The sequence below is a fragment of the Pteropus alecto genome, unplaced genomic scaffold, assembly GCF_000325575.1.
Source record: "Pteropus alecto unplaced genomic scaffold, ASM32557v1 scaffold123, whole genome shotgun sequence".
Lineage (NCBI taxonomy): Eukaryota > Metazoa > Chordata > Mammalia > Chiroptera > Pteropodidae > Pteropus > Pteropus alecto.
Window position 1 is genome coordinate 6,137,501 of NW_006433950.1, and position 14,125 is coordinate 6,151,625.

The 14,125-nt window shown below is 54.2% G+C and overlaps 1 protein-coding gene across 1 annotated transcript in view; it reads left to right on the forward strand.

Moving 5' to 3' along the window:
• The window catches only part of IRX6 (iroquois homeobox 6), a 4,378-nt gene extending 602 nt beyond the window's left edge, over nt 1-3,776 (forward strand). The window contains exons 2-5 of the mRNA XM_006908844.3: nt 735-992; nt 1,712-1,821; nt 2,022-2,329; nt 3,133-3,776. Coding sequence (XP_006908906.1) covers nt 735-992; nt 1,712-1,821; nt 2,022-2,329; nt 3,133-3,776 — 1,320 coding nt within the window. The remainder of the gene's footprint in view (nt 1-734; nt 993-1,711; nt 1,822-2,021; nt 2,330-3,132) is intronic.
• Nucleotides 3,777-14,125: the final 10,349 nt, after the last annotated feature.

Here is a 14,125-nt window from a genome sequence, read left to right on the forward strand (position 1 = left end):
ATAAAAAGAAAGAAATAAAAAAAGAAAGGAAAGAAAGGACTTTCCAGGCCGGAGCGTTGGTCATCTCATCAGTTTTCCGTTGTTCGTTGCTGACCTATGTTCTTATCCTCCCGCATCCGTGGGCCGATCCGAACTCACTGCTTCTGGTTCCTTCGATTTTCCAGACCAATGTGGTGTCGCGCGGTGACAAGGGTTTCCTGGGCAAATTCTGGGGACACTCACCACTGTTCTCCAGTTTCTCTCCAGCGTGCAGAGTATATTTTCCTGGGGTCTAGTACTAGCCCGACCTCTGACCCCTTTTGTGATCTTGAACGAGTCTGCACTCTCCCCGGTCCCCATTCCCTGTCAATAAAATGGGAGTCGATGTGAGACGTGATGATAGTCTCTAAGGCCAACTTCTAGCTCTGCCTCTGTAGGATCCTGTGATGGGGAAGGGGGCGGGGACCCGAGAGGGAACCCGCGGAGTTTGGCTTCTGTAATTCGGGTTGCTGACTGTTCTCATCGCCCGGACCCCCTGGAACTTTGGAGCCTAAGCAACAGCTTGGGTGTTTCTTATTTGGATAAATTGCGTCTTCGGATAATTCCCGTTCCAGTGCTCCGCAGAATGCTCCGGACACGGTGGCTTTTAGTTAATGTTGAATGAATGAGAGATCCATGGGCAGTTATGCCACTGGCTCCTGCCAGCCCGAGGCGCCTGTCACTGACCTCCGGTGTCCCCTCTCTCACACCCGTAGTTTCTGGTGTCTGCAAGTTCAAGCGCCACTTGCTGCGAATCCACCCCGCGCTCGGTCCCAGATGTGGCCTCAGGCTCCACCCCGGCGGCCGCTCTCTGCTGCGCACCCTACGATGGCCGCCTGCTGGGCAGTGCGCGCCCCGAGCTGGGCGCGGCCTTGGGCATCTATGGAGCCCCCTACGCGGCCGCTGCAGCTGGCCCGAGCTACCCCGGATACCTGCCCTACAGCCCGGAGCCGCCCGCACTGTACGGGGCGCTGGTGAGTACACGAGGTGGGGCCTGGGCCGGAACCCCGGAACCCACCCGGCCTGGGGGCAGCAGCAGCAGCCGCCGGGGGTGAATTCCAATGTGATATCTCCAGGGAAAATTTAGGAAGGACGCACAACTCCGAGGAAAGGAAATAGTTAAGACTGTGTATAAGGGGGAAAAAACAAACAAACTACATCTTCACACCGTTGTACAGCTTGCAGAACTCCACAGCGTTTAGAAAACATTTGCGCTTCTATTAATTCTGCGAGGTAGGCGAGTCATTACTTCTCTCAGCTTACAGATGAGGAAATCGAGGGGCAGAGGTCAATTACTTACCCAGAGTTACAGAGATACAAAGGGCCCGGGAATAGTTCTGGAAGGAGCATAATGTAGGGAAGCTCCCCAGCTGGTGGGGAGGAGGGTTGGGGGGGAGACTCAAGTAATAACAGTAATAATAACAGCTAATATTTCATTAGGGTCTATTCTGCACCGGGAATTCTGCCAAGCGCTCTTCTTCAATCACCTATAGGTACTATTGTTATCCTCATTTACCAAGGGGAAACTGAGGCATAGAGTGTTTAACTCTGCTCAGGATCACACAGCCAATACCAGTGGTGGTACAGGGATTTAAACCGAACTTGACTTCAGAGTTTACACCCTTAGCCATTTTCCCACCTTTTCGCTCCCCAAATGTAAATAGTTCTGAATTCTTTGTTTCTACCCCACCAGAATCCACAGTATGAATTTAAGGAGGCTGCAGGGAACTTCACACCTGGCCTAGCACAGCCAGGAGCCTATTATCCCTATGAGCCTACTCTGGGGCAGTACCAGTATGACCGGTAAGACATGGGGCACTTTGGTGACTGGCACCCAACGTCCTTCCCTCTCGCCTGGCAAGATAGGGCTGATCTGGGCAGCGTGGGGGGAGGGGCTGAGCAAGGAGGCAGAGGCGCAGAAGCTCATTTCCAGGCCACAGACGGCCTCCCGCCCGCCGCCCCAGGTTCCCCGCCTCAGACTGCGAGCCAGGTTGTCTCTACAGGTACGGAGCGGTGGAGCTGAGTGGCCCCGGGCGCCGGAAGAACGCCACCCGAGAGACCACTAGCACGCTCAAGGCCTGGCTCAACGAGCACCGCAAGAACCCCTACCCCACCAAGGGCGAGAAGATCATGCTGGCCATCATCACCAAGATGACCCTCACCCAGGTGTCCACCTGGTTCGCCAACGCGCGCCGGCGCCTGAAGAAGGAGAACAAGATGACGTGGGCGCCCAAGAACAAAGGCGGGGAGGAGAGGAAGGCGGAGCGTGGAGCGGAGGAGTCCCTGCGCTGCCTGAACGGTGACACCAAAGGTGCCAACATCTTCGCCACCCCGCCTCGCACGCGTTGTCCCAGCCGCCATGCGGTTTCGTTGGATTTCCGCGGCTGCGCCGTGGGGCAGCCTTCATGGCGGACGCTCACGCTTGCCTTTGCACTCACACCCCCTAAAAGCCTCGGGACCTTTGCCTGGGCATTTCGGTCTGCCCCGAGTTCCCTATTGCACCATCTTCTTCTCGACTTAAAAGTGTCACCTCTGCAAAGCCTTCCCTGGCCACCCAAGCCAGTGTAGCTTCCCAGTGATTCTCTGTCGTCAGCCCCTTTTATTTCCTTCACCCTCCTTATTATCACCGTGACCCTCTCCAGAATGTCAGCCCCACTGGAAGTTGTATGATTTGCTTCTGTATCCCCCAAGTTAATGCCTAAGTGATGTCTGGCACACGATAGGCACTCAGTAAATATTTGCTTAATTAAATAATACACGCCAGCCACCTGTGGGTGTGGAAATTGGGTAGAAATTGTCCCCTCGCCTTTACAGGGTTGAGGAGCTGAGATCCAGGTCTTAGAGCAGCTGGAATTATAGGTTTCCTTGGCTTGGGGGTGCAGGGACAGGAGGAGCTTTCAAGGGGGTGAGGACAAGGTGGGGCTGGGGATTCTTTCCCAAGGGCAGGCGCGATCCAGGGCCAAGTGTAAGAGGTGGTGTGGCCAGCCTGGTGAATTACACCGAGAACGCCCTGAGTGCAGGGCGCATCTTGCTAAAAGCTTCTCGGGGATGGGCACTCGGGCAGATTTCCCTCGGGGCCTGGGGCTTTTCTCACTCGCTCCTGATTTCCTGCAGACGTTGCTGCTGCTCCGTCTCGGGCGCTCCGTCTGAGTGACCTGGAAGACCTGGAGGAAGAAGATTTGGAGGAGGAGCCCGAAGAAGAAGAGGCAGTGGTCACAGCCACGGACAGGCTGGCTGAGTTCCATAAGGACACGCAGTCGTTGCCCGCGCCATGCGCCGCAGCTCGAGTGGGCTGGCTGCAGCGCAGAGAGTGCGGCCTCGCGGCGCCCCGCTTCTCGCTCAGTGAGCCTCCTGGATCGGGAGAAGCCGATTTCCTCCAGACCGAGCCGGGGGGCCCCACATTGACCATGCACTACCCTTGCAGTGACAAAGCGCGCATCTGGTCGCTGGCGCACACTGCGGCAGGCAGCGCTGTCGAAGGCGCACCTCCAACTCCGCCCAAGCCACGAAGTCCTGAGTGCCATCTGATTCCCGGACAGCCTCCAGGCTCTGGCGGACGACCTGCGGTCCCCAGAGACTCCGCGTGTGACGAGTCTTCCTGTGTAGCCAAAGCCTTTGGCAACCCCGCGTTCGCCCTGCAGGGGCTGCCCCTGAACTGTGCGCCATGCCCTCGGCGGAGGGAGCCCGTGGTGCAGTGTCGCTACCCCTCCGGAGCAGAAGGTAGTGGACCCCCAGCGGCGCTGGGAGTGTCTGTCTAAAAGACACCTGCCCACCACCGTGCAGCCCGCCCATTACGCCCCCTCTCTACCTCTCGGGCACGCCCAGGTTAAGGCCTGACGGAAAACTGCCCCACAGCAGTTTGAAACTGCCCTTTGAAATGGAAGCTTAGAGATAGTATTTCTAGTTCCTCCTCGTTTTGAAGGCAGACAATAGTCATAAGCTCAGAGTGAGGCAGTAACTTACCTAGGATCACTGAGAAAGTCATTGAAGAGACGGGCAACCTAGATCGCCGCGCTCAGGTCCAGTATTCTTCCAAGTGCGCTAGGTAGGCACCTTCACGACCGGCTGGCACAGCTGCCCTTGCCCCTGCCTGCTCTTCAGAGGGGGGCAGCTGGACTCTGCTGTTATTGTACCAAGAGTTTGCTAGGCCGGGTCAGGCACCAGGGTTTTCTGAGAGGTGTGAGGGGCAGGGCCAGATAGAAGTCAGCTTCCTGCCCTCTCTGGGGAGGTGGGGCGGGGAGGGAGACACTAAAATCCCTGGGGAGTGTAGCCCAGTGCTGAGAGCACTCACTCCCTAGATCTCACCTCCGAGCAGGGTGTGACTGCCAATTAATGTCTCCTGCCCCCACCTCGGCTCTCTGGCTGTCCCTGGTGGAAGAGAATTTCACCCCACAATGGGGCACTCCGCAAGCATTTGGCAGCCTCCAGCAATTACTGTCAGATTCTGTTCTTTGTAGTAATTTCTCTCTGGATTTAGCTACTGGCTTAGAAAATTGGGTTACATTGTTATTTGAATTTACACATAACGGGGTCCAAATGTTACTTCTGGCAAGTAAATTGCTTCTAGACCTTTGATTCCCTTCGGATGAGACACCCCTGACCTCCGATTTCCTAGGAATCGCCACCAAGAGGCCTTCGGGTTTTAATCAACCTTTCCTCTCTCAGCAGGTTAGCGCAATGGCTGCGATTTGCGGAAGAATCTTGGAAATAAGCCCTGCTTTTGGAACTCACCTCCACGCTACGAAGCTGGGAGAGACCTCGCCAGAACCTGGGGGATCTCACTTCGCCTAAGAAAAAGACAGACACACACAGAACCCCTCTAACCCGCCCTCCTTGCACGCAGAGCTGGGAGTGGCTGGCGGATGTGCATTTTGTCAGACCCCAGAGGAGGTGGCAGGGCACCTCGGGGAAGGCCGAGGGGGAAGCCTGGGCGGCAGAGGCTGTCTGCTGCACCCACTCGGCATACCACGTCTCCCCACCGCCTCTGGATTTCGGGTCTGAAGCGGCTCCCTGTCCTGCTCACCCTCGCCCCCCTCACTTTGTAACTTCCACGGCTGCCCCAGTCCCTAAGGACCACGCGCGTCTTCTCCCCCTCCCCATTCCTTGTGTCCTTAAAAATAATCAAACCGAACCTAAGCGGTGTGGCCTGTCTGTGCCCGGGGTGCTTGGGGTGGTCCTGGTGGAGGGGGGCGTGGAGTGCGGCCTGGAGGGGATGTGGGGAGGGGCGGCGCGGGATGCAGACCTCGGTGCTTTCCGTAGCAGAGAGAGCGATTGACGAGGTAACTAACTAATGGCCAAGGCCGCAGCTCCTTTGGCTCCCCCACCAAACTCTGCGACCTGAGCCGGGCCGACTCGCGTGCGCGCGGGGTGCAGGCGACCGCGGCGAGGTCGGAGGTGGGGGGAAGCTGTCTGGAGACTGTTTCTCGGTTCCTACTCGGGTTTTAAGTTGATTGGAAGGGAGGGCGATGGGGATCATCTTGTCCGCCCCTGGCACGCCGCTGGGCCCCCGGTGCTCCTCGGGTGGGACCGAATGACCGGGTGGGGACCGAATGGCCGGGTCGATAGGAGGCGACACGGGGCGTCCTTCGGTTTAACTGAGTGTCGGCAAACACTTCCGGTACAGGCCAGCCAATGGGAGCCGACAGGCGGGGCAGGGGGCTTTGTCCCCTCGGCGAGCAGCGTTGGGAGCAGGGCTGGGGGAGTGAAAGAGGTGACGATGCTCGCTTAACACCTGGGTTCAGAGCAGCGCGGGGCCACCGGCCAGTCACCGAAGTCTGGGGCGGGAAGACGCCGCGTCCTCCCGGAGAAGGGAGGGGGAGAGATTTTAAGACCCTCGAAGGCTGGGGAGGGGAAGGGGGGGTGAGGAAACTGAGGAACAGGCCGCAGGCCACCCCCTGCCCCCACTCTGTCTTCTTTCCTATAAAACGACCGGAGTCAGAAGGGGCTTTAGAGATCATGAACGACAAAAATACAAACCCCTTCCTGAAATAAAGGAAATGGAGGCCAAATGGGAGGGCAAGGGACTGGCTCAGGGTCACACAGAATGCGTGGTGCACGGACCGCGGCTTTCCACTCGGGGTCCTTCTCAGATCAGCCTTCCCTCCCTCTCTCCCCTGGGAAATCCCCTTCCTGCTTTCCTTTTGCTTCTGGGCAACAGCTGCTCCTACCTCCAACCTCCCCTGGGACGCTCCAGTCGCCCTCACTGACCCGCGGCTTAGGGTCTGGGAAATTAAACTGCGAAAAGATAAACATTATTTCCAGTCGGCTTTGCGGGATTAACGCTTGTAATAAAGAGCATTAGCTGGGGGTTTCTTTCAAGGCGCTCTCGACCCCACCCCCTCCCGGGGGACCAGGTAGACCCGTTAGGAGGCCGCGGAGCCTGCAGAGGCCTGTTCTTCCGGCCTCCACTTGGGAGCCGGTCTCCAGCTGGCCATTTTGTGGAAGGGAGGAGGGCCCTCAGCATTACACTGGGTCAGCACTTGGAGATGGGAAACCGAAGGCCAGGGAGAAGAGACCAACCTAAGCCCGAGATCATGTGGCCCAACAGGGGCTCTGGGATCCAGAGAGTGAAGGATGGAGGCTGGGGGAATCCGACCCGCACACTGCCTCCAGCCATGTGGCCTTTTATAGAAACAGTGAGCCTTGGGAAAGGGGGCCCACCTGGGTCTGCCTGCCTTACCACCCAGGACCTCGGAAGGTTGTCTCTCCATCTCTTGTCTGGGAGGCCTGGCCTCCCCCTAACTCCCCCAGCCCATGGCAGGAGCCTGCAGCCAGGGTTGTCCTAAGATCCTGGCCCGGCTGGCTGGAGACAGTAGGGCGTGAATAGCGCTGACAGAGCAGCCTGGAATCCCAGCAGACGGCTTCACCATCTCTGTCCCCTCACTACCTTGCTGCAGGGTCATGGACAAGCCCCTTCCCCTCTCCCAGTTTCCCCTGCTGTGAAACACAGGGGACGGCCTAGTTCTCCAGCCTGGTGCTCCATGTCCGCTCCAGAGCTGATGGGGCACTCCAGGAGGACCGGCGAGGGGCCTGCGAATGGCACGTCTGAGCCCACGATTATCCCAGACTCAGGCCCCCAGCGGCAATCTGTTCTCACCATCTCTGCCCCCGCCGAGAGCCTCCTGCAAATCTCTCCATATAATCTCCCAGAATCATATTTTGAATACTGTTTTGATTAAACACCAGAGCCAGGGGAGGAAGGATACAGCCCCGTTCTTCTCGGCTGAGCCTGCTTGTGCCCACAGACAGCTGGCCTGTGAGCTCAGCAGAGCGAGTGTCACTAGATGCAGAAAGATGACATTCTCAGGTATGGAGTCTGTAGGAGCTGGACCTCCAAACACCCTTCATGGCTAAAGAACCCCTTCCCTTAGATGGGGAGCAATCACCAGGGGGCTGGGCTGAGACACGCTGGACCAGGAAGCCGCAGCACCCCAGGGTCTTCACTGACGCTTCTGGCACCCGGAGTCACTGCACCAGCATTGGACTCACTAGATGATCTCTGTGGTCATTTTTGGCTCCGAGAGCCTATGACCCTGGCAGTGCTCATAAGAACTTCTGGAGCCCTTACCACTTGTCAGACTCAGTGCCATGTCCTTTAAATGCCTGAACTCATTTATGTGTCGTAACAGTTCTAGGGGACGTTATAGTATACTTACTAGTATGTCTATCTAATGACTGAAGGGAAAAAAAGCTCAAAGAGGTTAAGGACCTCGATGTCAATCATCCGGCCAGCAGGTAAAGAAGTCAAGGTCGGAGTATCACTGATGCTTAACCACTAAGCTTTACTGCTAATACATTCTATTATTTTAAGATTTTGCTGTTCCATTATGAATAAGAGCCTATGTTTCTGAGACTAGAACTGTCATGCCTCTGGAGCTCTGGCTTGCTCTCTTTCTTTCTCAGGAATGTCCAATGGAAAAAGACTTCTTTCTGGTGCCCCCTGGACCCACCCCCATATCTGGCCAAAAGCATCCCCCGCCTTTCCCTCTACCCACATCTCCCTGGGACATGGCTGTCTGAGACATCTTTGATCAGTGGTTGGCAAAATGCAGCCCATGGATCTCTACTATCGAAATCAGCCCATAACTAGAATATCCCACTGGGAGGTGGTCTAGATCTGCCTTTGTGACAAGCACCTAAGTGGTCTGATGGACCTCTAACCTGAGTAGCAGTGGCTGAACCTTAAGTGAGGAGACCCTAGGCTCAGCATGAGGGCTTAGGACACCTGCTGTTGGCCAAGAGTAAACCGCATCCCGGTAACAGGTGCAAACATTTCCTCCAGGATTTAATCCGTATTCACATTCAATCTCCTCATCTGGTTCAGCTCCTCCCTCCCCCATCCGGGGAACTCAAAGGCTTGTTGTTATTGGAGAGGGAGGATGTAACCTAGGAGACTATCTTACCTTTCCCAGCTGTCTGAAGACGTACTAGGATTCCAGGGTTGGGAGCATTTTAGGAGTCTCCTGTACCTCAGCATGCAAGAGAATTCTGTCCCCAAACACAAGCACGCAGTCCAGAATCTCTACACTTTCGGGGCAAAGCCAATATCAGGAATGAAAGACTATATCTTAGGCAAATAAATCAACTGTTAGAGGAGGGAGGCCTCTGTCTCCTGAAACAGCCAGTTGCAGCCTCAGCCGCATTAGAAAGTTCTTTCTTTTTTCGACCAGTTTTTCTCCACGTAACTTCCGAAATCTATCTCCTGAACCAACAAGTCTTACTGTTCTCCAGAACTCATTTTTTTTTCTCCCACCCTCTATGCCTCCTCTTCCCCTTTTCTCCTCGGTGGGGCTTGTTTGGCCCTTACTCTAAGATCTGAGTAAGAAGGGAGTAACGGCTATCTTCCAGCTATAAGGCAAAGGAACCCCTATTGGCATGATTTTCTTCATTAAACGTGAACCAAGACAGAAACAGTGAACCTAGTCCTTGGGCAAGTCACCAAGTGTCCCTGAGACTCCACGTCCTCCCGCTAGGTTGGGATCATGTTAGACCATATGAGTGTTTCATATTTCCACAGTTCCCTCACTCAGCTGCCACGGGGACGAAGATTTAGATCGGTGTTACTTGAATTTTAGTCATTGGAAACCAACTCCCTGATTTTTGCCAAGAGTTGAAGGTGTTAAAGAAGAGCTAGCACCCAAGGGAGCAAGACGTCTCCCTGGGGAATCAGAGGATTGAAAGAGAGTCGAAAAATGAATGATTTGGGTCACACGGATTCCACACCACTTAACACCATGACCACCTCACATCACAGCTGGTACACATTCCAGTCTTTGGCGAGTAAATCTGTATTAACGTAAAGGGTGATTATTATTTGTGAAATCATCAGAGACGGATGTCTTCCCTCACTGCCTGGGACTGTCTCCAAATTCCAAATTGGTGCCATTTACAGGCTTAGAGGCCCTGCCCTAGAACAACGGTGCCGACAGAGATAATGATGATGAGTCTAGAGCAGTAGTCCTCAACCCTGGTGGCCCGTGACATCAGCCAGGGAGGTGCTTTATTTTGTCTTGATTTTTAGTACCAATATCCAATCTGTACCCCATACCAATTGAATCCATCCTCTAGAGGCGGGGCCCAGCAATATTTTTCTAAGCTCCCAAGTGATTCTAATGTGCCACCAGGATTGAAAACCAGTGAATGACAACCAGCCAGTTTCTCTTTCCAGTCCCAGCATTTTCTAGAAGCAGTGTAGAGGTGCGGTGTGGGGCTTGGCACACTGAAAGTCGAGAAGCCTACGGTTTTCCAGTTTCCGCTTGGGTCGATGGATTTATTGTTTTCCCCATGGTGAAACGAGGTCTCATACTTACATTTCCCCACATGAAGGAGCCCAAAGAAGGATGTAATCGTGAACATCCAAGGCCAGTGTCCAGCCAGGAGAGGCCTCCTTGGGCCCTGCACATTCCGTATCCCAGCTGCCTGCACGCAGAGTGGAACTGGGGATGGGGGTTCTTCCGAGCAGGGGACCCTAGACATCCTGCAAAGTCACCCCCTGGGGCAGCTCAGCGGTGGCCCTGAGTGGGGGTGGGGGCCCTTTGGAAGTGTTTCTCGGTGTTCCAGTTATGTATTACAGAGGAAAGATCACCCCCAAACTCAAAGTGACAGCCGTCACTGATTGGGCTCCCGGGCCTGCGGCTGGGCAGGGTTGGCTGGGAATGGTTCGTTTCTGCTCCGCGGGGTGTTATGGGAGGCAGCTCCACGGGGGCTGGCGATCTACTTCCGGGAGGAGCTGGGGTTCCGCTCCCCGCCGAGGCCTCCTCCCTCCCCCCGCCCCTCCCTCCGTGGGCTCAGGAAGTTTCCTCACATCACAGCAGCTCGGTTTCAAGAGCAAGTGTCCCAAAAAGGTCTGGCGGGACTCTCGGGTTGCTTATGGCCTAGCCACAGCAGTCCCAGGGCGTCACGTCCATTGTGTTCTGTCGCCAAGCATGTCACTAAAGCTTGTCCAGAGTCCAGAGGAGGGGAAGTCAAGTCTCCCACTTAAGGGGAGGAGTAGCATAGTTTGTGCCCATCTTTATCCAAATTGGTATCAGTGCCAAAGGTACAGTTTTGAATACACTTCCAGACTTTATTCTCCCATTCAACACGCGGACTGGGAATTCTGTCTTAGTCGGCTCAGTCTGCCATAACGAAATCCCATGGACTGGGTGGCTTAAACAGACATTTATTTTCTCTCATAGCTCTGGCGGGTAGAACGTCCAAGATCAAGGTGACAGTTGATCTGGTACCTGGTGAGAGCTTTCTTCCTGGTTTGCAGGTGGCCGCTTTCTCTTGATGTCTTCATTTGGTGAATAGAGAGAGCTCTGGTGTCTCTTCTCTTCTTATAAGGGCACCAGCCCTATGGGGTGACACCCTTATGACCTCATTTAACCTTTATCACCACCACACAGGTCCCATCTCCAAATATAGTTCCTTGGAGTTAGGGCCTCTACATATGAATTCTGGAGAGCCGCAAACGACAGACTCTAACCCAGAACCCAAGATGGACAAGGTCAGTCAGGACACAGATGACCAGGAAGAGGGTGCCGACTCCTTGGCCAACGGTCTGGGCCAGCCCCTACTCACAGAGGTGCCAGTTGGGGCGGGCACATGGCTGTCCTTCGCACTGCCCCATCAGTATCCAGGTCTGGCAATCACTGTCTGCAGCCTCCCTGTGGAAGCAGGGAGCAATGACATATACTCAAGGGCTGTTAAGTGCCTGACACTTCTTATAATCTTCCAAGAACTCTCCACTCTATAAATGAGGAAACTGAGTCTTGAGTAGGTAACGTCCTTTGTTCAAGGCCCCACAGCCAGGGAGTGGCAGAGTTAGGGTTCCAATCCAGGTGCGTGTGACCCCAAAGCCCAGGCTCTCCACCAAGCAAAGGCAGGAGGCTAAGGACACCCACTGCGAGGTCATATCGTGCAGCCAAGTGGTAGGAGCACAGTCTCTGAAACTAGGCTACCCAGACTCGACCCCTGCTCTGCCATTTATGAGCCGTGTAACCTTAAGCAAGTGTCATAACCTCTCTGGGACTCAGCTTCCTCATCTTCAAAATGGGAATAATAATATAATAGTAGCTGCCTCCCTGGACCGTTGTGAGGGTTAAACAGTTACTACAAAAAGCATTAGAACGGTGCCTGGTCCAGAGCGAGCTTTCTATAAAATGCCAGCTGCAACTTCTCTCCTGCCACGATGCCCCAGCTGCCCCTGCCTTAGGCCTGCCTCCCCAGCCAGGCCTGGGATCACTGCTGTGTCCCCACCGCCAACAGCCCTGCATGCCTCACTCATCATGCCCAGTGGATGTCACAGCTTGTACGCGTCCCTCTTACCTAGAGCAAAGACATGGGGTCATTCACTCGGGTGTCCACTTAGGGAGAAACCTCACCAAGCAGATTTTATGAATTGCTCGCACTTCCCCTTATCAAGATTAATGGCACAATTGCCATCGGTCAGTCCTTCTGTGGTCACAGCTAATGACTTCAACCCTCAACACGTTTCCTCTGCATTTGCTTCAGAAAATCATTCTGAGCAGCGAGACTGCTTTAATAGCCACTTGGTACTAATGATGCCTTTTAAGTGCATAAAGAGAATCTCTAAGTACCAACCGGGAGGCCCATTGACTGGTGACAACAGCTATTGACATTGACACCGAGGCAAGGTCAGAGCTGCGGACCACAGGGACTGTTACTGGGCCTAACAGTGAGCATTTTTCAGTATGTCAGAAAAGTCTTCATTATTCCCTCTTGCTCCTCAAACACACCCACTGGCACCATTTACCGAAGCCCGCCACGCGCAGCCCAGAGCTTACCGGCCTCTGCTGGCCGTTACTCCATCTTCCAGATTCTGGCCATATCCGAACCTGTACCATATTATTTATCTTTTTCTTTAAACAGACTCACTTTTGCATTTTTCAATAAATGGTTTCGAAAGGGAAACTTGGTATTGCTGCCCACGCTTCGCGTCCTCCCTTCCCTTGCTGTGTGACCCCACGACACGCTCAGCTGGTTAAGAGGCAGCTGGCAGCACGACGCAGAACCTGGATTCAGCGGGCGGAGGAAGCTGCGTCCACATTCTGGCCCCGCCACTTAGCACCTGGGGATCAGTGAGCTGGTGCCTTAATCTCTTTGAGCCTCGGCTTCTTCATGAATAAAACGGGGTAAAACTAGAACTTAGCTCCTTTGGTGATGGTGAGGGTGAACTCAGTTGGTGAGGGCTGAGTGTTTAGCTCAATGGGTGTCGGCTATGACTATGTTGCCCCGCCCCATGATGGCTGGGATGACTCCGTGGGGAGGTGACAAACAGCCTCAGCTTGCTATTCATTTCTCTACTATGATCGTGATATAGGCTACAGTCCCCAGCATCCCATGGATCACCTCCCTGTGAGCTCCTAACTCTGTCAGCAAAGGGGTACCCTCTGAGATGGAATTTGGGCATGAGATGTCACTCTCAGACCAAAGCATTGTTTCACGGCCACACTTTTCTCCTCCTTGGAATTGACCTCCTCCCTCATCCAGCTCCTTCATTACTAACTAGTGTCTCAACACAAGGCTCTCATCTCTCAGGGGTCTGATTCTCATACACGGCGTGGCATCAGCCACCTTACCTAGTCCCCGATCATTCATCTCACCCCTTCCCAGGAACATTCCAACCCTTGATTTCTGAAAGACATTAGTTCTGGTCTCTCTCTCTGCTCAATTTTTTCAGGTCCCACCTGTGCGTTGGGGGCAGGGTAGTGAGCCTGGGAGGCAGGCTGGTGGGAGCCAGGAGGGGCAGAGCCGAAGGATGATCCATGAACTTTCAATGATCCAAAAGAAAGGAGAAGGAATATGTGGGAGAGAAACAGGGAGGAGCCTAGATTGGGTGAGGAAATGCAGCGAGGATGTGGAGATGAGTGGGCGCTGAGGTCATCAGCTCAGAGACTTCAGAGGGTGGGGAAGTCGTCGGGTGAGCGGGCCGGGATGCTCAGGAAATTCAGTCCCCAGGTGCTGGACATCCAGTGGCTTTTTCTCAGTGTGCAGCATACTGCGTATGAACATATGAAGCAGGAGAGAGTAGAGTATCATGAGATTTTTTACAAGACTGAATTCTGAAACATGCGTTGTAGCAGAAGCACAGATGCTTCTTATCTGAGACGGGGGCGGCGCCCCTTCGACGCTGGGCAGGGGAGAAGCAGGTGCCAGGGATGGGAGCAGAAGCTCCGTCTGCTGTTCCTCACACACTTGCTTCATCTGATTCTCAGCCACCACTCAGCCCATCCCGTAACTGTGACATTTGACATATGACACCCATGAGTTTCACTTGACCCCTTTGTCAGGTGCCATTAAATGGCCCGAAGTTAAAATGTTAATTATCATTAATCATGTTTTATGAAATGGCTTTGCCAAGCCATAAATTCAGCTGAGAGAGGCCTCTTTCATTGAGCTGACAGTTTATTGAACACTGACCATCAGAGAAGTCACCTGAATACGAGGATGTTTCTAGAGGCGTAAGTTACAAAAGAGAAAAATGGATGTCTACAGGTGGCATGTGAATGACAGAGAGCGGCTTCAGATAAAAAAGAAAGAGACGGCAGGATGAAGTTAATTGGGGAGGAGACCGTGAACTTGGCCGGGGCGGGGAGGGGTCGGG